The 24,204-nt window shown below is 46.2% G+C and overlaps 1 protein-coding gene across 4 annotated transcripts in view; it reads left to right on the forward strand.

The window, feature by feature from the left end:
- LOC104635531 (monocarboxylate transporter 2) overlaps positions 1-24,204 on the forward strand; it is a 46,842-nt gene that overhangs the window by 16,833 nt on the left and 5,805 nt on the right. For 3 of the 4 annotated variants that reach the window (XM_075762393.1, XM_075762392.1, XM_075762394.1), the window contains exons 4-5: positions 16,853-16,996; positions 21,814-22,689. In XM_075762393.1, coding sequence (XP_075618508.1) covers positions 16,853-16,996; positions 21,814-22,689 — 1,020 coding nt within the window. Of the gene's footprint in view, positions 1-201; positions 459-16,852; positions 16,997-21,813; positions 22,690-24,204 lie in introns of all 4 variants that reach the window. The other variant, XM_075762391.1, reaches the window with a different exon arrangement.

Raw genomic sequence — 24,204 nt, forward strand, 5'->3', positions numbered from 1 at the left:
CGGAGCCAGGACGCACTGTTACATATAGCTGACGCTCTTTGCATTAAACGGCAACGCAGAACGGCAGGGGTGGGGTGCGACGTTAGAAATAACTGACTGCCTTGAAGGTGCTTTGGGGCGATGCTGTCGCTGCATCCCCCGGGGATCCGGGGGAGCAGCATCTCCGGGACTGACTCTGCACCTTTGCACTTTGTGTTTCAGGGTTTCCTGAGGAGTGCTGGGCTGCTAGCACAGCTTGGCCATGCCACCCTCCGCTAACGTGGGGCGAGCCCCCGGCCCGCCGGACGGCGGCTGGGGCTGGGCGGTGGTCTTCGGCGCTTTCGTTTCTATCGGCTTCGCATACGCCTTCCCCAAAGGCGTAGCCATCTTCTTCAAAGAAATCCAGGGTTTCTTTGGCACGTCCTATAGCGAGATCGCGTGGGTCTCCTCGATCATGTTGGCCACGACGTACGGTGCAGGTGAGTAAACCTGCACCAGCTCCTGCGGCGCAGTGTGTTGTAAAAGCAGAAATAAGCCAGAAATCCCCGCTCCAGGCCAGCGTACAGGGAAAGCAGCAGTGTCCATCTGCACGGGCGCTATCAACAGGTTTGTTTTCTGATGGCGTTTCCAATGTTCTTTAGAGAAACAAGTAATATGTGGAGTGTAAAGGGGCTAAGGGGCAGTTTTTCCGAGGTAAATTGGTTGTGATTTTCAAACAGGCCTGGTGCCTTCCAAATTTGTCACTGGGTTCAGCGGGTGCAGGCATATTTTGACCCCTCTGGCTGCTTTTTGGGCCTCTCGGGGACTCCAAATGCCTTTGAAAATGTGGTCTGTGACCAGTTTGGTGCTGACATCCCCTTTATTTCCAGCTGGGTTTGCAGCATCTTTGCTGCTTTTCAAAATAGGGCTCGTTTCACTGATGTGGGTGCAGTGTTAGGCAGAAACCTTTAGAAAGGGTGAAGTGTCCTTCGCACACCAGAGGCTGAGCTGCGTGGTGTGTGCCGTTGCTGCATCCCCCTCCCGGCCACGCTGCCAGCTGCGGGTTGCGTTGGGGGATTTCTCTGAGACCAGAAACAAAACGTGGCTTTGGCCATGTCACACAGCACCTCCGTTCTCCCAAAGGCACGCAGCACCAGCCCTGCTCCTCGTATCCGAGTGGCAAGGGGACGGGCGAGCTGTTTCAAAGAGACATGGCATCCTCCTGCCTTGCTTTGACACAAGTTGGCAACTTTGCAAGCGAGAGAGGCTGTGAAATACCAGCATGGCTCGGACCTGGCGTGTTGCTGAGGGTCCCCTACCCAGAAATCAGATGATTACCTACAAAAGTTTTTCGTGAGCATCAGTGAAAAAGCCCTGAGAATAGGCTGGTGTGAAATAGCTGGGTTTCAGCCAAAGGTGAGTGTGGACTAGAGCAATAAACAAAGTAATTGCTTGTTTATTGTGGCAGGTTATAACTACAGCAGTGAAATCTCCAGTCATTCTTAACGGCTGCAAAGCAGTGCATAGAACTTTGCTCTTTATTTATGATTTTGATATAACTTTCGTGACTCAATGAAAAACTTGGGCTGCCTTTGATTAAATCTGCAATGGGAGGTAGACAGGAACCACACTCTGTAATTGCAGAAAACTTCATCAATATGTATCTTGGCTATTAAAGCAATTCTGAAAATATTCTTTGTTTTTAAAAAGGGATTATTTTTTTCCCTTAATAATGCACTGTAGTGCTTTTTGGAGAGCGCAGCTGGTAATGAAAGTAAAGATGCTTTGTAAAGGTTTGTAAAAAGGAAGCGATGCTTGAATCAGAGCCTATTGTAATCTATTGTAACCCACTGCAAAGGCCTGGTCCCACAGAGAGTAACTCTGCAAGGGCTGAGTTCCTATTTGAGAACCCACAAATGGAGCAGTTCACGGGCAAAACCCAAGCAGCGATTTAGAAAGAGAAATCCTCCGCTTAAGCCAGTGCTGCTGTCCCAGGCCACCCCCTTGGCCTCCCTGATGGGATGCTGAGCCCGAGCCCTGGGGAGCGCTGCGGCTTTGCGATAGATTTCTACTGGGGCTTGTTAATAAATACAGAGAAAAGCACTTTTGCCTCAGCCCCAGCTATATAAATAAGCAGTCTGCAGTGAAAAGGAAACAGTCGGGCTCTGTATAGGCTGAACGGGAGCAAATGGGTCGTGATAGGGGAGGGAAAAACTGCTGTGGGGAGGCAGGTGAAAGGACCACGTGTCATTTAGATGCTGCTTAAATGCTATTTTAAAGGGCTGGGGTAAATTATGTGGAATGTCTCTGAAGCAGTCAGGTGGAAAAAAAAAAGGAAAATTAGGCAACCCATGCCTTTCAGTTGCCTATAGATGAGTGTCTAGGAAGCTGCATGGTTTGGAAGTCAAAGAGAGATGGCTAATATTTGGTACCAAAAGTATGCAGATGAGTAGAGGCTGCTGTAAATTTTGTGGTCGGGTACTAAAATTAGGACATCACTTGTTGGGAAGGCTGTGCTTGGGCTTTTAATATAGGTGAGTGTGCTAAATGTGTCTCATGGAGAACAGGGACCGCGGCTCTCCCTGACGGCTGGGTCCCTAACATGGTTCTGTCTTCCCAGTAGCTCAGGGCATTGTACAGTGCAAGCTTCTTCCTGGGGAAATGCTGTTTCTTCCATTGCACTCAGTCTTGGGTAGAAGTTAGCTGGGGCTCAAGGCACCATGATGATGATTTTATGACTTCAACCACCATCATCCACAGTGAAGCAGTGGGAAACTCTACTCTCTCACGGGGTGGGGGAAGACCTTGATGAAGCAGCCCCAAAAATCATGGTCCTTCTGCAGACTGCCATGTGCTGAAGTGATACCCCGCCTGTCCTGTAACGCTGCAATAAATGCACCAAAGTAGTTACCTCTCAGCTGGGGGCTCCGTGGCTGCCTTTGTGGGTTGTTGCCAGCTCTGCTTTGTGTTCCAATAAAAACGTGTTCCCTCACCCTCTTCTATGGAAGAGATGCTTCATTCCTGACCATGACCGAGCAAGGAACATGCTCTGCAGATTAACCCTGCACCTGCAGCACCTGAAGTTGTTCACAGGGGTGTAGATGGGGGGCTTGAGCCTCTCAGTGTGCAGGTCATGGCCGATGAGCTGGCGCTGGAGCAGGTGAAACGCTGCTCTGATCGCCTCTGCCTTCTCCCATCCGCAGACTTTCCAACTCACTCTCTTCTCTTTCTCTCCAAGTGTTCAAGCCAGTGCCATGTGCTCTGTACCTGGGATGTTGTAGTGGGCTTTTATCCCAATTAACTGAGCATCTCCTCCCTTTTTGCAAGGAGCTTTAACTTTCCCTCCCATATGCTATTATATAGTAATACGGGGGATGATACAACTGGGCACTGTTAGACTTAATTGCAGGCGATTGTACCTTTGCACCTTCCCACTTGCCTTGCAGTTGCTCAGAGTTATGTCCATTTAATAGTCCTCCCCTCCTCTGCTCTGCTCTGGAATAAGATTTATGCTCGTTTGATCATCACTCTCTCTGCAGCGATCCAGGCTGAGACGCCGAATCACTCAGTGGCTGCAGACAGGGCCGTGGTGGGAGTTTACAGAACGTGGAGCAAATGAAACACGCGTGCCCAAGAGCCTATTTAACACATCTAATTTGATTGACTGGGTATTTAATGCCAGAGTGGGTTTGACTTATGAATGACTTCAGTGATTTGGAAATTTTCATTAAAGGGACGGGGCGCTGGTTCCTGTGAGCTGCCCAAGTCTTGCTCTGCTGCAGTGCCTGTTAGAGCTGTTAGGATGCCCGTGTGGCAAAGCTTGATTTACTTTGCTGAAAATCTAGAAGCTAGTTAAACACTGGATTTTTGTTAATCTTTTCTGAAAAAAAGAAATCCTAAAAATGCCAAAGTAAGCTTTCAACATAGTCCTGAGTAACTAGTAGAGGTACTAAACCAGGTAATTACTGCATGGCTTGTCCATTCCATTCCTTCCCTTCCTTTCCCAAATCAGTGGTGAGGCAGAACTGTCACAGCCTGCGTGGAGGTGCAGGGGTGGGTGCGCTACCACCACGCAGGAACCACGCCGGGTGCTCTGAGCACCTCCTACGCGAGGCATCAGGCCCTGTGTCCTGGGGGGCTGGAGGGGCCAAGTGGTGCATTTGCTGGTCCCAGGTGTGGGCATCTCAGCCACGAAAGGAAAGCCCCAAACTTGCCTCACCTCCACCCCTTCCCCCTGCTCCAGCAGCAGTAAGTGGCCACGATTTGGAAGGTGGCCACATAGATCAAAAGCTTTCTTCAGGAGTGCACGGGCTCTGCTGTTTGCCCGGTTGGCTTCAGGGAAAGGCTGTAGCGTTGGTGTCCCCTCCGAGGTATGCGGCCACATCTCTGGGCTCTCGGAGCCAGGACTCAGGGCAGCGAGGCAGGGCTGGGGCGGGAGGGGGTTTGCTGCCTGTGAGCTGGCATCCGAGCACGGGGATGTCCCCACAAGGACTGACCCAGCCACCCTGCTCTGCTGCCTCCATCCCCGGGAGCTCCGGGCAGCCGTGCCGCCCCGTGCCTTGGCAGGGTGCGGAGGGTCTGACGCTCTCACTGACGACAGCTTTTGTTTGCAGACATCCTTGGGAGACAGTCCTTGTTTCCTTGGCATGCTCGTTGGTGTGGGGACTTGTTTTTAGGTTGTGCTGCTTACTGTGTAACAGAGCTTACATTTGCATTTCGTAAATAATGCAAATAAAGCCTATTTTCTGAAAGTACTTGCATGAACTAACCCAAATCTCCATTGGTGTAGCTCTGTTGACTTTGACAGCATGGATGCAGATTTACAGTGACCACCTAAGGCTTTGGCTTGTAGCACCAGAGCAGTTCTTGTTTTTCAGACTAAAACTGAAAATCAGCAGCTGAGACTGTTTCTGCCCTTCACTTTTTGCTTAATTCCCCTAGGAAGCTGTTTTACACCAGCTGAGGCTCTGGCAATATATATTGCAGAAGTTTTAATGTGTCTTATCCCCCAGTTTCTTAATCTGAACTAGGTTGCAGAAAACAATTCTGTCACTATAATACAAGTAGTAAAACAGATTAGTGTGCAGTAAAGTGGATAGCCTGGACTTTATGATAGGGTACTTGTAGTTCTCGCCAGTGTTCACGTTTAGCAATTCCACGTTTCCAGCTGTGGAGGGCAAACGGGGAGTTTGTGAGTGAGGAGCACGAGGGAACATTGCTTTACTCTGACCAAATCCTGCAGGGTGAAACCCTATCAATCTGATAAAGGAGGATTTCTGTTTTGCAATGTTTCTACTTTTTTTTTGTCATGGGTGAAGAGCTCATTCGTTACCCCAAATGAGAAAAGTATTACAGAGCAGAGTCTTTGACGGACGGAAAGAAAAGGAACCAGGATCTGTCCATAAGGGACCAGGGGAGATGCCATCATCCTTCCCTAAAGGTGCCTTCAGTTGCACCTCAGCTCCCAGGTATAAGCTCTGGGGGTGATGAGGACACGCTGATGTTGTCAAAATGTGGAGCATCACAGGGCACCTGTCGTGCTGCTGCCTGCCCTTGGCAGGGTTTCCTTTTGCAAACTGCCTCCTTGGACTATGCTATACCAACACAAGATCAAAGTTCCCAAGGTCTTGCCTCATGTGCAGGAATGAATTTTGTCCAGGAAGATAATCTTAAATAATGCAATTGCAAAAATAAAAGCCTTTGGCCTTCATGCCTCCTGACTTGGGCCAGTCGTGTTCACGGTACCAAACTGAGCTGCCCTTTTCCCTTTTTTAAGGGTGACGCATTTCGAGCTAGGCCACAGATGAGCCCCCAGAGATAACCATTACCCAGGGAAAGCAGGAGGCAGTTGAGCTCCCAGGAAAGAAAAGATAAGCAATATTAATTTGCTAGTAATTCAGTTGCCCTATTCAGCATTGGGGGGAAGCAGCCAAACAGTCTAAAAATAAGAAATAGTGGTGCCACCAATTTAATAGCAGCAATGTTCTTGTAGCTGTTACGGTGTCCTCTAAGGCTATAAGAGAGGTAAGGATTGTGGGAAGAAGTAATGTCTTTTATTATGGCCAACAGTTAGAGTTTGAACAATGAACCGGCTCTCTGGTGTGCCAGAAGAGAGAGAATAATTTAATACCTAGGACAGTATCTGCATTTTCAGGTTTGGTTTTTTTTTTTTTTTTTTAATAGTGACTATGTGGCCAAAACGCTCCTTTCATCATTGTAATGAAACAACAGAAGTCATCTAAGTGAAACTGAGACCAGATTCTGACACAGAGTCATTTCAGGTGATAAGCTTGAACAGCTGGGTCAAGAGCAGGAGACATCTGAGCTTATTTTTTTGCTCATTTTGAAGAATCTCACTCTTTCTTTTGCGATTGCTGTGCAGCCAGCCTTGTGCACGTTTGTATACAGTTTGTAGATGTGCATATGTGGTGTTTCTGTTGCTCCTTAATACATAAAAAGCCAAGTTGCATCAGGACCATACCTTGGTTTTATTCAGTATGTAGTGCAGTGGAGTCTTGGTCTCAGTCTCACTATTTGCTGCTGTAATACTCGCCCCAAAATCTCCAGGGTGCTGTTCTTACAGATCGAAATTTCTATTAAAATTAGGGAATCACTTTCTGTCTGTTTTCTGAGACAGGTGCAGAGAGCCACCTTTTGCAAACATGAGAGAAAAGAGAGCCTTTCTCAAGTAAAAGCCTTATCCTGAAGCCAGCCAGTGTTTACTACTCATTATTCATTATTTATTGTTTTGTAATTGGATGAAATGTCTGAAGATTTAATTCTGGAGATGCTCCACAACTGAGTCTTTTCTCCAAAGAAACTTTCTCCCAGAGCTTGTAACTGCTTAATAGAGCATCTGCTAAAGCAGCAAGGAAGAGATTGGGAAGTTGAAAGTCAACCATTGACCTTGAACATTTAATCCAAAATTTTATAGCTGTGTTTTATTACACTGCTAGCATGATAAATTGCAGTGACAGGTTTAGAAAGCACCTTACAACATGCAGCGGTGTAAAGCTATATTAATAATGAGTTTGATTCTGCAGTTTTTAACTTCATCAAAACTGCCAATGGTCTCTTCTGGTCTGGTCCAAACCTCATCAAAACCTTCTCTGCCTCCAGAAGACCTCACCCAACGCTCTCCACCCATCTCAAGTGCTTGCAGTTGTGAAGTACACTAAAAGGGGAAACTGAGGCACAGGAAGGGAGATGGGGGGGGGGGGGTGTTTCAGTGACAAGCAGCAAGTCCCAGGCCTCAGGAGGTGCAAGCTCTCTGCAAGCCAGCCTTGGGCTGAGACATTGCCTGATGGGCCACAAGCGCCAAGGCAGGGTGTGCCCTGACCAGTGGAGGCTTTACCTGCTAAAAGCTCGGTAATGGGGGTGCCTGACAAAATTGTGTATTGTACATTACCCAGCATTTTGCAGTGGATTTTCTGTGTGTGGAGTCCCAAACGGATGGGCCTTCCCCTCGCTGCGGGTAAGAGTGCTATTTACATGAGAGCAGGTTGCCTGTGTGGAGCATCCTACGGGGCTGTCGTCTGCTTTAAGAAATAATCTCTCCAAGGTATGAGTCCTTTTGCAGATTCTGTGCTGACATGCTGTTGCTGCTGTTTTCATCCCCTGCTGCTAAGAAATGAGCTGCCACAGCATGTGCTGGGGCTTTTTCTTGTTCTTTGAGCAACCCTGAGCCCCAAGCCTCTGAGTTCCCATACAAGTGGCTTCACTCCTAAAAAGCAAAGAGGTTATCCTTGTGCGTTACGCTTGGGTGGTTGCACTATGGGTTTCCCATCATTTTCTATAACTTGGGCTTAGCAGAGAAATAAAAGGGTCAGTACTTGGGCACGGTTTGCATTTGGAGATGCTCAGCCCATACAGATGCAGAGCTGATCTGTGGTGCAAAGATTTTCTTTCCAGGAAATTCAGCACCTGTGTGCTCTGGGTCCTGTGTTCTGTCTGACCACCCCGTGAGACGCCTCAGTTACCTGAGGGTGTCTGAAACGACATGGGCACCTCCCCATCAGCCCTTAGTGCTGAGTGAGGATTATGAGAGAGGAGAGGGAGAGGAGGGGAGGATAGGTGATACTTGCAGTAATGTAGCATGTGTCAGCTCTCTCTACTTATGTGCTTACAGCATTGGTTCAACAAAAATTCTCAAGTACGGCTTTCACTAGGATTTCCCTAGGCATGTGCTTTTCCACCTGGATATTTTGTGTAGGCTGAAAGAAAAGGAATATCTCTGTTTATCCACAGTGGATATCCAGCATCCTGCCATCATGGCCCAAGCCCAGGCAGGTACTCCCTGCGTACCCGCGGCTCAGCTGCCTGGTGCTGGGTGTCATCCTTTCGCTTATCCTCATCACCTCTTGGAGTCCCACCAAGAGTCGATCAGCCTCCCCATGTCATTGAAACAAGATGTCTTCCCACGCTGGGGCCATCCCCGGGGTAGTAGCAGCGTTACGATCGTGGATTTTGTTAAGAAAGCCAGGTGAGGAATGATTTGATTTCTGTAATGGATGGCGCTGCAGATTCATATACTTCTCCTGACTCTCAGAGAGCACTCAAGCCCTGCAAGGTCACCACGTATGTGCTTATATTTTTTATTTTTTTAAATAGCCCTGTTCTACTTAAAAGCGATAATAGCACTATAGGTTCAGGTGAAATATTTCTGTGTTCGTGGACTTGGTCACAAAGCTTTATCATTTCGCCCTTCATTGGAGCTAGCAAGGTCACCAGGCAGCAGTAATAGAGATGTGATAGACTTAATAAAAACCGAGATTAATAAGAACTAGGAAGAACAAAGTAAAGAATTTTGGTTGGGGAGTTGTTAATACTTCATGGACAGGTGTTAAGCCCACGAGTAAGTTATAATTCACTCCCCCCAGTGAAGTTCAAACACGTGAAAGCTTCTTCCCCCGGTCAGTACGGCACGTGGTTTGTGTGCTGCTGTAGGAAGGAGTGCGAGAGCTTTGATGCCAACCTGTCCTGCAGCATTGCAGCTTTTCTGCCCCTGGATGGGTCTTCAGCGTAACTGGTCTCTTGGTCAAATTATGTAGGGCTTCCAGGAGGAGGACAAAGCTCTTTGGAGAGCATGGCCAGGGAGGGGCCAATTTGCTTGTGTTAAGACTGGTAAGGAGGGGCTGCTGATCCCAGGGAATAGGTGTTTCAGTTGTGTAGGGAACTCATGTTCTGCAGCTGGGTTTCAAATGATGGAAGGGATAAAAGTCTGCTGTCCTCCTAAAGCAAAAGGTTAGCTAAAATATCATGGGAAAGAAATTCAAAAAACGTGAAGTCATGACCTTCTGAAGGTCAGCGGCTGTGATCTGCTGTGTGGGCGAGATCCAAACCAGCAGCCTGGGGAAACCACTGAGCACAGGCAGCTGCGTGCTCGTCACCTGCGACGCCATCCCCTTGCAGGAGCGGACATTTAATTGCCTAAATACGAAGTGACACAAAGGACCTTGGCTCCAGCCCCAATTTTGGAGCTGTTGGCCTGTGGCTTCTCCATGCGCTGCAGGAGCAGCGTGTGTCAGCTGTGTAATCTGGAAATTGAAATGCCGGAGCACTGATCAGATAAGATTGCTGGATAAGGAAGAGGATGCTTTGTCTTTCTGAAGCTTGGGCCTCATCTGCTTTGTTTTTCTTCTTTTTTTAACAACAGGATGCTGCTGTGGCAAATGCATGTATTTCTGACAGGAGGCCAGGGTCCCTGGCTTCCCAAGAACGTGCCTGGTGGGTGCAGAGGAGGGAGGGCTGCCACTGCTTGGTTTCTGCACCAGACCATTACACCCGCTGCCTTCTCAGCTGGATATGGTGCCAATCCTGCCCAGGAGACCCAGCACCAAAGAGCCTGGACCGACCAGTTTGATGACCGAGTGACATGTGTCCGGGTGGTCTCCCCTGTGCTTGGTGTACGCATGTCACGGGGGTTGTGCTGAAACTGCAGCCATTTCCCCCTTTAATGTACAGACGATTTTCCTCCCCTATGGGGAAGAAAGAGAGGCAGCTTCTGGTGACAGGTTAGCTCTTGGAGCTGCTAGTGCGTATGCTGCATTTCAGCCTCATTTAAAAATTATTTGCAGTGCAAAGTAATACTAACAGAAGGCATCAGGGCAATTTAGGGGTAGACAGGTCTCTGGAAGCTGCCCTTTGGGGTCTGGCAGAGCGGTATTTAATACCATGGCTGTCACCTGGGGTGTTTGCTCGCTGCCGCTTGTCCACGACCATCGGCGTGCATGGTCGTGCTGTCTCCAGCACCACTGCCTGAGGAAGAACCAGTTGTGTTGGGGCTCCTCAGCCATTGCAGCTGCAAAACAAACCATCTGAACCAAGCAGCTGAGACTATTAATAGACTGTATTATTACCAGGTACCAGCAATTCTTCTCCTCTGGTGATCTGGAGCAGGCACGTGCAGAGCTCATTTAACATGGGTCAGCTGGTGAACGGCAGTTCTCCAAGCCCTGGCAACAAATACTTAAGACCATGAGCCACCCCAGTCCTGGACCTTGGACTTCTCTTGTAGCAAGGCAAAAGACTGAAAGGCTGTGCGTTTTAACCCTCTCATCCCTTTCCCCCTGCCTTTGGGACTGTGCCCCGTGTTTTCTCAGGCCTTTTGGGGCATGCATCGTTACCGGGTGTTGATTGCTGACGCTGATGCCCTCTGCCTCGGGAGGCCGGTGAATTCGGAGAGCGTGTTAATAACGCGGGGGCACTTGCTTTCATTTGTGGGGTAATGAAGAGGTTGCTCTGTTACAATGGGCTGGTACCCTGGTGGATAAATTACAAGGCCAAAGGCAGTGTTGTTATTCCACGGAGGGAATGAGATTATTACTGAGGAAATTGCAGGCCTGCTCCTGTCGTTGCTTTACTACTAGTGCAGTAATAGACTTTGGTTTATTAGTATAAATTATTTCCCCCCCTTTCCTCCCAGCTGAGTACGCTCTGCTCCTTCTTACGTCCCCAGTGACTCCACGTAGGCAACGCCAGTCACGTCGTGCTGAGTTCCTTAGTATTATCTGTGTTTTCACAGCAGTTTGGAAAATATTAACAATCTGGGCAGTTCTTTTGGTGCTGACCAATGTCCCTGTACAGTAACAGCTCTTTAGAGCCACTTGTCACTGCCGAAAAGTGGGAAAAGCTGAGCTGCACTGGTGGTCCCAAATCTGCCAGCACTGGGGTCCATGCAGTGGACTATTTTAATATTGCTATTTTATCATCTGCGTGGCCATCAAATGGTCTTACCAGCAGACATGCGATGTTTGCAATGGCTCTGTGCCACTTTACACTGGTAGAAGGTCAGTCTTGTGAAACCTGGGAAAAAACCCACATTGCATGGAGGCCTCTGGGTTATGGGTTCAGTGTTTCAGGATCTCAGCTCTTAGCTGCTTCTCTGAGAGCCCTGCACAGAAATATTTCAGCAGAAATTCATCCAAGTCAGGTTCCACTGGAAAGGGGAAAAAACTGTTTCTGTTAGTATTAGGTTAAGGTAAAAAAAAAAAAAAAAAAAAAAAGACAAACATACTTTACAAATAAGGGAGAGATATATATATATATGGTCAGAGGTATAGGAGAGAAGAATGTTTTAGTCCTTGTTAAAAATACACTGATGTTTTGCATCAACACTGGAAGTTTTGCAGTTCATAAAAAATTCATAAGGCTTATTGAGGAAAACAGAAAGGCAATTCAGGTGTCTATTTTTTGAGCATTGTCATACTTGCAAGAGTTTAAGCCAGTCTGGATTGATATTTCTTGTTAAATGCCAGCTCTGCGTTATGATCCTGTCTGGATCATAGTTCAGTGGCTCAAAAAGAATAAATGACAAGATGGCCCAGCTTTGTGGAGGAGAAGACAGGAGAGTCCGGGGTATTTTGCATTTTCTTTATGGTTTTACAATCTCCTCTTCAGGGTCCTTTTCACTTCTGCAAACAAAACTCAAGGTGAAAAGTAATTGGACAAGCTAACAAATGAGTTAGGGCTTGCTTTATTTCCCACCGGCGAGTTCCTGTGTTTTGCTTGCCACCAAGATCAGCTTCTTTGACATGGCCTTTCATGTACCAGCTAACAACGAATGGAAATCTGCCACAGGTATGAGAAAAGAGAGGCTTTATGCAGGACAGGCGCTAAACCGGCATGATTTATATGGGCTGAGGATAGTGCTTTACATTACATCAGTCTTCCAGGAGTGCCACGATCCCAGCAGCATCTTTAGGGGATATTTGGTGTGAACAGTTGCTCCCTAGACTGTAGAGTTTTTCTGCAGGCAGAACTCCTTTTGTATGCACCCTGCTCTGTAAGGGCTTGGGGCGTACACCAAGACATTTCTGAGTGGGCTCTCCTTGCTCTTCCCCAGGCGATGGTGTTAGCTCCACCGGAGAGCGTGTCCCCCAGCAGTGCCCTGTGAGCCAGGGGAGGTGCAGAGCCACGGGCACGGCTCTGAGCGAAGCCAGCAGCAGGATGAGGCTCAGCATCCCCCTGTGCCCTCCGCTGTCTGTGTCATCTCCTTGTGATGGATGATAAATGATCACTGCATCCGGAATTTTGTCAGGAGGGAGGAAGCCACTTGCTGGGTTGTGGAAGGGGCTGCCTTGTTGCCTAAGGCTGGCTGGGTGGAAATGCCATCCCTTCCCGCAGCGAAGCACCAGCACTCCTGTGTCATCAGTCTCAGCCTTGTATTGGGGTGTAAGAGGGTGATTAAATTTTACTCCTAATTTCCTCATCAGAAGTTGTGATGCCACCAGGGTGATGGGGTTGTGGGGACAGTGCTGGCTGGCTGACACTAGCCCTGTCTGCTCTGGTCCCAGAGAAGCCATGCATCGGGGACATGCTCAGCAGCTGAGATGGCTTTTGCTCCTCACCATGACTTTTCAGGGACTCTGACAGCATTCCTGTGGCTGCCTCTGCAAGGTCAAGCCAGGTAAATGGCATCCTTTTAGAGTTTTGCCAGCTGTTTCTCTTGCCCTGTCCTCACCTGACTCTGTAAATTAAGAGGCAAAAATCACCCTGACTCCTGTTAGCTTCTCCTGCTGTCAGCTCGCAGGAAGGAAGGATGATTTAGTCTGGATGCCAGGCCAGGGAGCCTGTGGTTCCTGCACGTTTGGCCAGGCAGGTATTAGCAAGTAAAGGTGCCTTGGGATCTGAGCTGCACATGTTGTTACCATAATTGGTTTCTGTGTGGTAATATACAGTATCTTTATTCTTTTCATGCAGGCTGAGTAAGTGGTAAATGACAGGTCCTGCTTTTCAATTCCACCATGTTTCCAGGGGCTGTCACACTTCTAATTTTTGCAATAGCTGCAAGCAAAGCAGTAATCATGTTTCCTATTTCCCACAACTGCGGTGCTGGCTTTGTTGTTCCCTCTTCTTTATTCTTCTGCCCTGACTTGAGCTATTTGATGTTTTCCGAAGCTTTCCAGAACATTGTTGTTAAAGTTATCTAATGTTTGGTGGCTAATCAGCCCCCTGCAAGAAACACACTACGGGTGGCACGTGGCAGAGCAGGGCAGGAGAGGTGCATTTAGATCTGTTGGGTGTGATGCTGATCGCTGAAGACGTCTGGGCAGGGTGAGGGTGTACGTGTCTGTGCTTGGTGTGCCTGCCCAGGGTGGCAGGGTTTGCGTGCTGAAGTGTGCACAGCTATGTGACATATCGCGTGCGCCGGTTGCTGCCGAGAGATGGGACAGCTTTTGAAAGGCTGCTCCATTAAAGCCTATGGACGTTTCTGTAGGTTCAAATGACTTAAGTGGAAGTAATTTTGGGGATGTGATTTTGCATTTGCTTCAGTGCATTTGAAAGGTCTGCTCAGGACTATTACAAAACCTTTGGCCTATGAGCAGCAGCTCAGGGAAGTTTGGTTTCCCAACTATTTGAGACCTTGGGTTGGATTCTCTGATGTCTTGTAAAGTGTAGGTCTAGCTGATGCTTTCCCTGCAGGTTGAGTGCTCATCATGGCCTTCACTGCAGATTCTCCAGTGTTAGTTTAGTCCAGATGCTCTGCTCCTATTTTCTCCTCTAACTGGCTGCATGTAATGTCTTAGAGGTCTCTGACCCTCAGTCCTATGTGGGTGAGATCAAATGCTGTCACTCACAAGCGTGTGCTGTGATCCTGTATGCCGTGCTTCTTTAGCAAAGCAGGTTCCCAAGGCCCGGGCTTAAGGTTTCAGGCTGCGGAGGAGAAAGAAAGGCTCATGTTGCTTCTGAAGTTCGTCACAGTTCCCTGTGAGCTTGGCCCAGCCCAGGCAGATAACAACTTTGAGACCACAGCTCTCCTGCCCAGGCTGTTAAAAAAGTGGGACTGATTATCCCCCTGACAAACTGATAATGCTGGCTACAGCAGATGAAGGCTGTTTGCTGAAGGTCACGCAGACCTGCTGTAAAGCACTGCTGAGAGATCACGCAAGACAAGAACAGGGAACAATTGCAGTCTCATGGCTTAATAAGTGATGGCTGGGAAGTTGGGATGTGGTTGAGGGCACTGCATGTTCAGGGAGGGCACCCCAGGGCGTGGGAAGGGTGCTCTCATTTGTAAAGCCAGTGGTTGGGATATGAGCTTTTGCTTTCATCTGCTCCAGCCTCTACCCTGGGTTATCCCCGTAGCTGGGAAGCAGAGCAGTGTGTCCCATGCTCAGCGCCTTCCAGTTCATCATCTGCAGTCACGGTCCAAACCCATCCTTACTGATGGGTGAAGCCAATATGACAGCTTATGGACGGGAGTGAGAGGGATGTGGATCCATATTCCCCTTCTCCTGGATGCTGCAATAGTGGGACATGAGTGAGCATTTTGTTTTACTTTTCATAGCAGGGACTTCTTCCCCTGGGAGCTGCCCCAAATCAGAGCAGGAGAGGGGCCTTAGCAGAAATCTCATGGGCTTTAAATGCTCTGCTCCGTGGTACCACATCCTGTACTTTTAGGACTGATGTGAAAGCCCCCTTCCAGCGGGAGAAGGTAATTGAAACCACATTTTCTTAGTTGAGTAATTAGATTGATTCTGGAGAAATGCGGACATGTGGAAAATTGAAAAATGGAAGAGTTGTGTGCCCTTAGGCTGCAGATGAATGTGGTGGTGCCTTTCCGAGGAACACTGGCTCGTTCTATTGAATTACAGGACACACTGCAACCAGCTCAAGCATGATGCAAGTCCAGGCCCTGACCGGGAGAAGCTCAGTGAGAAAGGGGTCCCTTTCCTGCTGTGCTGATCTGACATATGTATTTCTTTCCCCAGAACTTCTCCTTGAATGCTGTCGTATTCTCTGCAGCAAAAGGATGCATGCGTGTGAATCTAGTTATAGGATTAGGAGAAAAAACTCTCCACATAATTTTACACTAACAGAAATTTTAATTGAATGGTGCATTCGATTGGACCAGCTCACAGATCGTGCAGTTACAGGGATGCTGTGAAGACTGTGCTGGTGTGTATTTCATTTATGAGCATTTTGACCTTGCATCTAGTGGAAAGTATTTTAGGTGTTACAGATGTAATGATGGGCTTCATTCTCTAGATTAAACCAGTCATACCTACTGTTTTTTGTTCTTGCACATTATAACAGCTGAGAACTTGTTTGGATGCTGTCAGCCATGCTGAGGGGATATTGGGGTTTTTGGGTCTCGCTCCTGTGCTCAAGTGTGCTGTGGTTTGCAGGGTCTGGGAAGAGCTCTGGCACTATTTCTGGCTGAGATTATTTAAGCAAAGGTAAATATCCTACCAAATGGCTCTGTGGTGAGGTAGGTCCCACAGTCAAACTCTTCAGAGATGCCAGTAAGCTTAAAATACCCATTTCCAGTAATCTGTATGTGGACAGTGTGGGCTGTTCGTAACGGCAGGGATGAAGGCAAACAGGCACACGGGGCTCTGAAACACCATTGCTGTGTGCTGAACAGCACCAGAAATCGTCAGGTAAGATAAATTACTAAAAGCTGCCTGTATCCCCCTGCCTCATTTCCATTATAATTTTTGCAGCTTTTTTGGTCCAGATTTTTTGGGTAATATAGAATCTTTTTCTTACATCTTATAGCTTGACTTCTGGACCGCTCTTTCCTGCTCAGTTTGCTTTCTCTCATTCTGACTTCTCAGCCTGTTCTAACTTCACAGTTGGCTCTGCTTTGAGCAGGAGGTTGGTCCTGAGACCTTCAAAGTCCCTCCAACACATATTATCCTGTGATTCTGATTTTTACTCGTCCTCCAGCTCATTGAGACTACTATACACAAGAGCTCCCTTCTTTCCTCCTCCACCCAAAGCTGCTGGCATGTTTCACTTCCTCAGATTTCAATGCTTCCTTTCAGTGTGCACAGTCTTTGTTAAGCCATTTCCCTCTTTCATAATTTTGCACTTTCCTGAACCACCTCTTTACATGAATGCAAGACCAAACTGGTTCTTTTGAGCTCCAGTAATCCATCATCCCACACTGTTTCTACCTACGTAGACTGCTGTTAAGATTTAATTAACAACTGTTCTGCTGAAGCTTCAGTCCTGGTCAGCAGTATTGGAATTGCATTAAATAGAGGCATTAAATATGCAACAGTATTCATGGTATCAGCTTTGTAATATGAACCACTGCTTTCTGTGTATGGTTTAACATGATAATAAATCAAGAAGCTCCTACACTGGGGTCATGTGTCCACCTGTTTTGTTATTGCCGTTTCCCCTCTCTGATTACACCTTCAAGTCCTGGAGGCAGGAGCTGTCACCAGCTACACAGCCACTGTGTGGCATGGGACATGCTTCCACCTCCAGGCAGTGCAGATCTTCTTTCTCTCTTTTTCCATCTTCTTCCTGAAGTCACCCTAGAAGCTGTCAGCAGCACCTCAGGGGCACTGACATTGCAGAGTTTTACGTGGTCTATGACAAACATGCCCTCCTGTCAGAAGATACTTACCTCAAGAACCATTTTGCACTCTTTCCCCAGGTCCCATTAGCAGTATTTTAGTAAACCGCTATGGCAGTCGACCCGTGGTTATATTTGGAGGCCTGCTGTGTGGCATCGGGATGGTCTCAGCTGCCTTCTGCACCAGCATCCTGCAGCTCTACATCTGCGTGGGCTTCATCACAGGTAAGAAGAAAGCGTCTCCTTTCCACCCACACTTGAGGTCCTCTTCTGATACCCACCCTTGGGCACCTCAGCCAAATGCAATGGGAACCTGGTCAGATGAAAAGCTGGTGGGACAGGCGCCCTCGCTCGTCAGCTGCTCCAGATGAGCTTTAGCAAAGATCATATCCTCTGCTAAGCACCGTGCCCCTGGCTGAACATCGCGTGCGGGATCTTACAGGGGATGTGCTCTTTGCAGCTGAGTGCTCTCGGCCAGAGGCGATGGTGAGGATGGCCATCGGTGCCCTCAGCTCCCGCTGAAGTGAACGCGGGTTGACTGTGCTCTGCCCTGGGCAAGCAGACACAAGTGCGACTATGAAGAAAGCACCTGTGTTCCTGTATTACTGTGTGTTATCTTTCCTCTACGAGATATATGAAATGAGGTTTCAGGGGTTTGCTTTGGTTTACTTGCCCTTTGCCTGCTTGTGAGGTTAGGAGGTCCTTGATCTGAAAAGAATAACCACTGGAGTTGATTGAAAATATGCAATATTCTCCCTACTGTGAAACAAATACATCCGTATTTCCTTATTGAAGTTACAGTTTGAATTTTTGGTATTGAAATACGAGTTTCCATTTTGGAAACTCAAACAGGGAGAAGGCATAGGCTGAGTCCTGCATCTTTAAGCCTGCAGGTGTGGGGTTATTGCTTTTAAAGGTAGATGGATTGGAGTTCTCCACCTCTGTGAGTATAGATGTCTAATTGTAAGCATTTTTGTTCGATTATTTTGGCTAAGGTACAGCCAATGTTTCTTCCAGTGCAGCTAGGATATCTGCCTGAAATCATGACACAATGAGTTCAAAATTGGCTTTTGAGGTTGCAAGGTATATGTTTTAATGAATGTTCCCTATCTCTCTGCAGCCACATTAAGCGTTGCTGCTTTCTGAACATGAAAAGTGCGAGCTCAAAATTTAAAATCAATACAACCAGCCACTAGCAAACTAAATTGGGACAGAAAGTTTGTCACCCTGTTCTCCTACACCAATATTACTTTATAAAATCCGTCCAGTAGTGAATAAATCCCCATGTAGGATTCCCTCTTTTAACCCTTACTCTTTCTAAGGGGAGTCACTGTAGTTAGATGAAACTGTGGTATTACTGAATGCATAAATCTTGCAGATTCCTTGAAAGAGATTCCAGAAACAAAGTGATGAGAAATAAAAATAACCGATGTCTCCCATGGATAAATTCAATATTCATCGATGGATGAGCTTGCATTATTCCCTGCTAAACATATGTCCTCTAGCAAGTTGACTAATGCTGGATTAGCACATGGAAACCGTAAATCCTTTGCTAAAACTATATGCATTTGGTGAGCAGAAGGGCTCAGGCAAGGAACAGTGCTGCAGGAAGGAATCAACTCCTATTTTCAAAGGTACTTGTCTAAAAACGTGCCAGGAGGGAATTTTGTGCCTAATCCCAATGGGCCTAGGATTTATGAAGATCCTGCTCTTTTTTGGTCCACATCTGGTCTGTTGCCCATCCCAGAGCGTTGATAGTACAAGCTGTGCTCAATGCACACATGTAACCCTCGTGCCAGCAACGGGGTACAGGACCAAAGCTGTCCCTGTGTCTCCCTCGTCTTTAAGGCTGTGATGTTTCCTCAGAGCAAAGCGCACTTTTTGTTGTGTACGTCTTTCCCTCCTGCTTGCTGAACGAGGGCAGCTGCATGGATGAGGTCTATACTAATAACCCATCATTTCCAGACATGGTGTGTGTGTGCTGGGGAAGGAATATTAATTTGATGGAGAGAGGAAGCTTCTTGTAATCCTTCTAACATGCTTGATGCCTCTAATGACACCTGAAGTGCTTTTGCTGGTCAGGCCTAACATGGAAGCATTCAAGGGCAATTATGAAGCTGCCTGCTCGTCACGCGGCTGAGACAGTGTTACTGTATCGGGAGAGATGCTTCTGTAAAGGCGATTTGCAATGACTGTAAAGCAACCTGTGAACATCATGCTCTTTCTAGCCTCCTTCCTACTTGACTGAAAAGGAAAGACTGATGTAAAAGACCGTGTTCATGTAATTCGCAGGCATGGAGATAAAAAACAAGATAGTTGGTACTAGGAGGTCTCTGCTACAGCCCTGTGCCTTTGGCATATTAATAGAAATCTCTTCGGGGGAGCAGAGCAGGAAGTATCTGTTTACGGTGGAGGGATTAGACACGGCAATCTCAAATGCTTTCTTGATTATGTCTTTTCCCATTTGCATGCAGAGCAGGGGCCGGGCTCCGCTGTCAGAGACAGCTCTGAAGCAGTTCTGTCCTTGATTGGCACACGAGGCACTTTGCATACGCTGTAAAACCCATGTTCTCTTCCTCACTTGTTTCCCTATAGCGCTTAGAAAAAGAAATGGGGTTTGCAAGCTGTCGACCTGGATAGATGCCAGCCTGGATGCGTTAAATAGGTGTTTAGGCATGCAACCTCTTCTTCAAGTCTGAGGTAGTAGCAGCAGTTTTCAAAGCTAAATACAAGGCAATAACAACTGGTCGGAGTTTAGTTCAATCTGTACCAATTAGACTGCCACAAAATAAAATGGGATCTAGGGTGAAGCACGTTCACTAATGAGATTGGAGTCTTTGCCTCAGCTGTTAGTCTTGAGCATTGAAATACCTGGTAGGATCTTCCCTTGCTAATAAAGTAAGAACAGATCAATAGCTACACAGCTGACTCCTGAAGCACCACTTATTTCCCTCTAATATGAGGGAGATGTATTTAATCTAGGGAAGGATGCTCCTGCTGGCATGGGCTTGCCTCTGTTCATGCAACACCACCAATAGGTCTCTCCGTCGTATACCTGCGGAGAAAATGTGGTTATCTGAGTGACAATTTCAGGCATGGCAAAGCTGCTGTAGTTTCTGAAATCTGGAATAAAATGGATAAAAATATTTCCAACTAAAGTCAGCCAAAAGCTTAAAGTAAATTGAAATTCCAGTCAGTCAATTTGAAACTCTCTAAATTTAATTAATGGGAAGACCATGAGGTAATATTAAATTAGATTTGTCTGACTGGCAAATTAATGCTCATACAATAAAAAAATTGAGTTGATTATTGGTTAAGTGGGTAGCTGGCAACCAGTCTAATTTTTCTTCTCTGTATGACACGTGGTAGGTCCCTACCAAAAATTATTCTGTGGAAATGATGTTTCAATATCTGCACTTACTTACCAGCCTGGGAAATACAGAGTTAAAGCAAACTCCAATCCACTGTGTTGCATCTTCTCAGGTAAAAGAAGATGCATTCCTATATCTGAGCACCATCAAGGGTGTTCTCTAACCAAGGCTGTGTTTTGCCTCCACAGTTCTCAGGTCAGCCCTCTTCACGGGGATGAATTTGGCCCCTTATGCATTACGAGCAGGCTGTACTTCCCACAGACACGTCCTACCAAATATATGGAGTATCTGGAAAAGTTCACGCTGAGAGTGTGATTCATACCAAGACTAATTTTAATATGTTGCCATTTCAATTTATTTTTAACATTGTAAACTTCCAAGTAATTTAAAAAAAAAAAAAGAATCCTGGCAAAAATCATAATTTTGTAAACCCATTTAAACTGAAGCTATCAAACATCAGTTGAATTCTGCTGGATCATTTGGATTATACTCTATCAGGGACTAATGATAGTGTTCCTTAATTAATTTTGAGGACCTTGACCTTTCTAAATTCTCTTCTGTAAAGCAATATGCCTAATTATGTACTGCACAGTTAAACAAACTAATTATATAGACTAATGAACAAGAAAAAAATCTGCATGACCCTATTTTCAGAATTCATGTTCTCTGGTTTAATCACTTCAAGGATTACATTTCTGCTTTGTTCTAATGTGGCTCATTCTTTCCTGGATGCTAGGGTGGAAAATATGTGGCATGATTTTTAAATGTAATTTTGATGGAGTTCTGAAAATTTAACTTTTTTAAGGAAATACTACACATCATAGAAATGCTTGAAAATAAGAGATTATGATATACTAGTGCTCTCAGACAGAACCACACAAAGTTGAGACCATCACAGCATTTGGTATCTCTGCCTTCAGATTTCACCTGTGCAAGAGAAGCTGGTTAACTGAATTAGCAATGCAGATTTATAATACCATTTATATATCTAAATGCAATAAAAATAAATTTTAATTAAAAGAAACACTCTAGGGTCCTATTTAATTAGCATCCTTAGTGGTTGTTTTGCTGTGTACTTGCAGACTTTTTAAACTTTTGCCATCAGATCTGAATTGCTCACACCATCAAATTAGTAGTGGGTGAGAAGGGTGATGTTATTTTGTGCTCAGCCTGGCTGCAGTGTTGGGTACCCACCGCCCATGGAAGGGGGTGCCAGCCCCAGCCGCACATGAGAAGGATGCACTTTGGTGGTTACCACTGTCCAAGCCAGAACAACCTTCCTCAAACTTGAGAGTTGTCTTTTTTTTAATTGATCCATCCTCTCCTCCAACAAGACTGCTGTGTCTGGCCAAAACCAGCCAGCACTCATTGAGGGTATAGGTTCAGTTTATTCTGAAGCAAACCCTTTGGGCTAGGTTTGCCACCCGAGAAATTTGCCATGCAAAAGGAAGGGGCATTCTCTGACTAAAAGTAGTCTGGGTCTGGTGAGCCAAATGTGGCAGCCAGAAGCTTAGGGATATCTTAAGCAAAGTTTGCATCCAGACTATCATGTTGAAGAGCCACCAGTGGACCAATTGTCCATGCATTTGCCTTAAACAATGAGCTGAGTGAGGATAAACGGGTCTCAAGTCTTCCTTTGTGTATCATCTCAACTATTTTTCTCTGTTCCAGGATTTGGCCTTGCTCTCAACCTCCAGCCATCAGTGATAATCATAGGGAAATACTTTCTAAAGAGAAGACCCATTGCAAACGGCCTTGCTATGGCGGGGAGCCCCGTGATGCTTTGTACCCTGGCTCCTCTCAACCAGTTCCTTTTTGACAATTTTGGCTGGAGGGGCAGCTTTTTAATTCTTGGGGCAATTTTATTAAACTGCTGTGTGGCAGGAGCTCTCTTCAGACCCATCGGGGCAGCCACAGCATTGGTCAAAACCCAGGCGACTGAGGAAGGGAAGGATGCTCTGAAAGAAGAGGTCACTAAGGATGCCATGGAAATGAGTAATCCCACGGGTGTCCCCATGGAGACCAAAATGGAAGAGGAAGGAGGAAAGGACTGTTGTGAAAAAATCAATAAGTACCTCGATTTTTCCCTCTTTAAGCACAGAGGGTTCTTGATTTACCTGATCGGAAACGTGCTCATGTTCCTGGGGTTTTTTGCCCCCATTGTTTTTCTGGCACCTTATGCAAAGCACATCGGCATTGATGAATATTCAGCTGCTTTCCTCCTTTCTATCCTTGCTATCGTGGATATGATTGCCCGACCTACCACTGGCATCATTGCAAACAGCAAGTGGGTGAGGCCACGGATTCAATATTTTTTCAGCTTCGCCATAGCTTTCAATGGCGCCTGCCACCTTCTGTGCCCGCTGGCTTCTGGCTACACGGGGCTCGTCATTTACTCCATCTTTTTCGGTTTGGCCTTTGGCATGGTTTGTGCGATGCTCTTTGAAACGCTCATGGACCTTGTGGGAGCTGCCCGGTTCACAAGCGCTGTTGGCCTGGTCACCATTGCGGAGTGTTGCACGATATTGCTGGGACCACCTATTGGAGGTGAGTGTATTTTCTTCCTCTGCTTCCACTGCATTGTCGCTTATAGTTGGACTCTTGCAAGCACAGTTTGTAAGAAGTGATTGTAAATGTGTTTTCTCTGCTTCCCACCCACCATTTTCCCACTAATAATGGGACAGGGAAGGCAGGTCCTAGGTATTTCCCCTTTACTCCTTTTTGTGTAGTCCTCCAGTTGAAGTCAACAGTTTAGAGAGCAATCTTTTAGTCCCTGATCCCTTCAGACACTTGAACTGAACTTGCAGAGTGAGACTTCTGCAATGCCAAGAACCTTGCACTTCAGGTGACTCCTCCTGTTGCAAAAGGCTGGAGTCCACCACAATTTAAAACACAACAGTTCTACAAAATCCTCTTGTTGACTCACACCTAAGCCTTACTACTTGTCTCTAAGGCTCTGAGTACTTCCACTTATGGATTTCAGTCATCTTAGTGCATCTGATAGATTTAAGGCTGTTCTGAATATAAAAAAAGGGTTTATTTTGGATGGCATGGTTTGAAATATCAAAAGGCAGAGACCCTCAAAGGTCCATGCTGACAATATTGAACCTCCAGCAGGGCTTACAGTCATCTGAAGATAAGTGGGAGCAGTGATCTCCTGTGATTTTAACAGCCTCCATTTCTTTACCTCTATAGCATGTGCTCACTTCTTTTTCTACAAGGAACACACCATGTCTAGAAGACACTATATTTGAACCCGGCATTTGGCTCAAATAAAGTCCTTATCAAGTCTGAGCTGGCTATGAATTAAATGACTTTATAGGTGACATCCTCTCAGTGTATAGATACCATCCTATCTATGTGCCCTGTCCTGCAATTTTCATTTCACCTGCATGCAAGCTTGAATAACTGGTTTGGAAACTGGTCACCTTTATGCTAAAATGTTTAATTAGGTTGTGTGCGCTGTAAGACAGCACAGATAGAAAGAAGGCAGTTTAAACCCATTTCCTGGATTCAAAACTGAGATCTGGCTAATACTCTGTAGAACACGTCTTGCAGAGCCATTTAATTCTTCCTATTACCATGTAGCTCATACAGTGTGACAGAAGCAGCTGTATCCTCTTGCTGTCTTAGAGATTCATTATTTAATTAATGACAAACAAAAGAAAATACAATTTTAAAATGACCGTTTTCTGAATTATATAATTTTCTGTGTGGAAGATTAAGTTAATGACCAGACACTGCTAATGAGGGTAAAACAGTTCTTTGTAATAATCAGTACTATTAGTTTTGTAGGGTTTTCCCCACCATTTTAATAAGCAGCAAATTTATTGGTTCTTTGGCATTTTAATAACCTACTGCAGGGTTCTGCTTTGATGAACTAAGTAAATTGTTCCCAGTGTGTTTTATGACTTTATCTTATTCTCAAAGGAAAAGAGGCAAGACTATCCTACTGTTGAATTTTCCAATACTCTACTCATTAAAACTCTCATTGAAACCTATTTAGGAGACCTCTAGGTCATCCCGATTAGCAGAAAAGGAAAAATTGCTTCAATTAGCACT

Source organism: Balearica regulorum, chromosome 10, assembly GCF_011004875.1.
Source record: "Balearica regulorum gibbericeps isolate bBalReg1 chromosome 10, bBalReg1.pri, whole genome shotgun sequence".
Classification (NCBI taxonomy): domain Eukaryota; kingdom Metazoa; phylum Chordata; class Aves; order Gruiformes; family Gruidae; genus Balearica; species Balearica regulorum.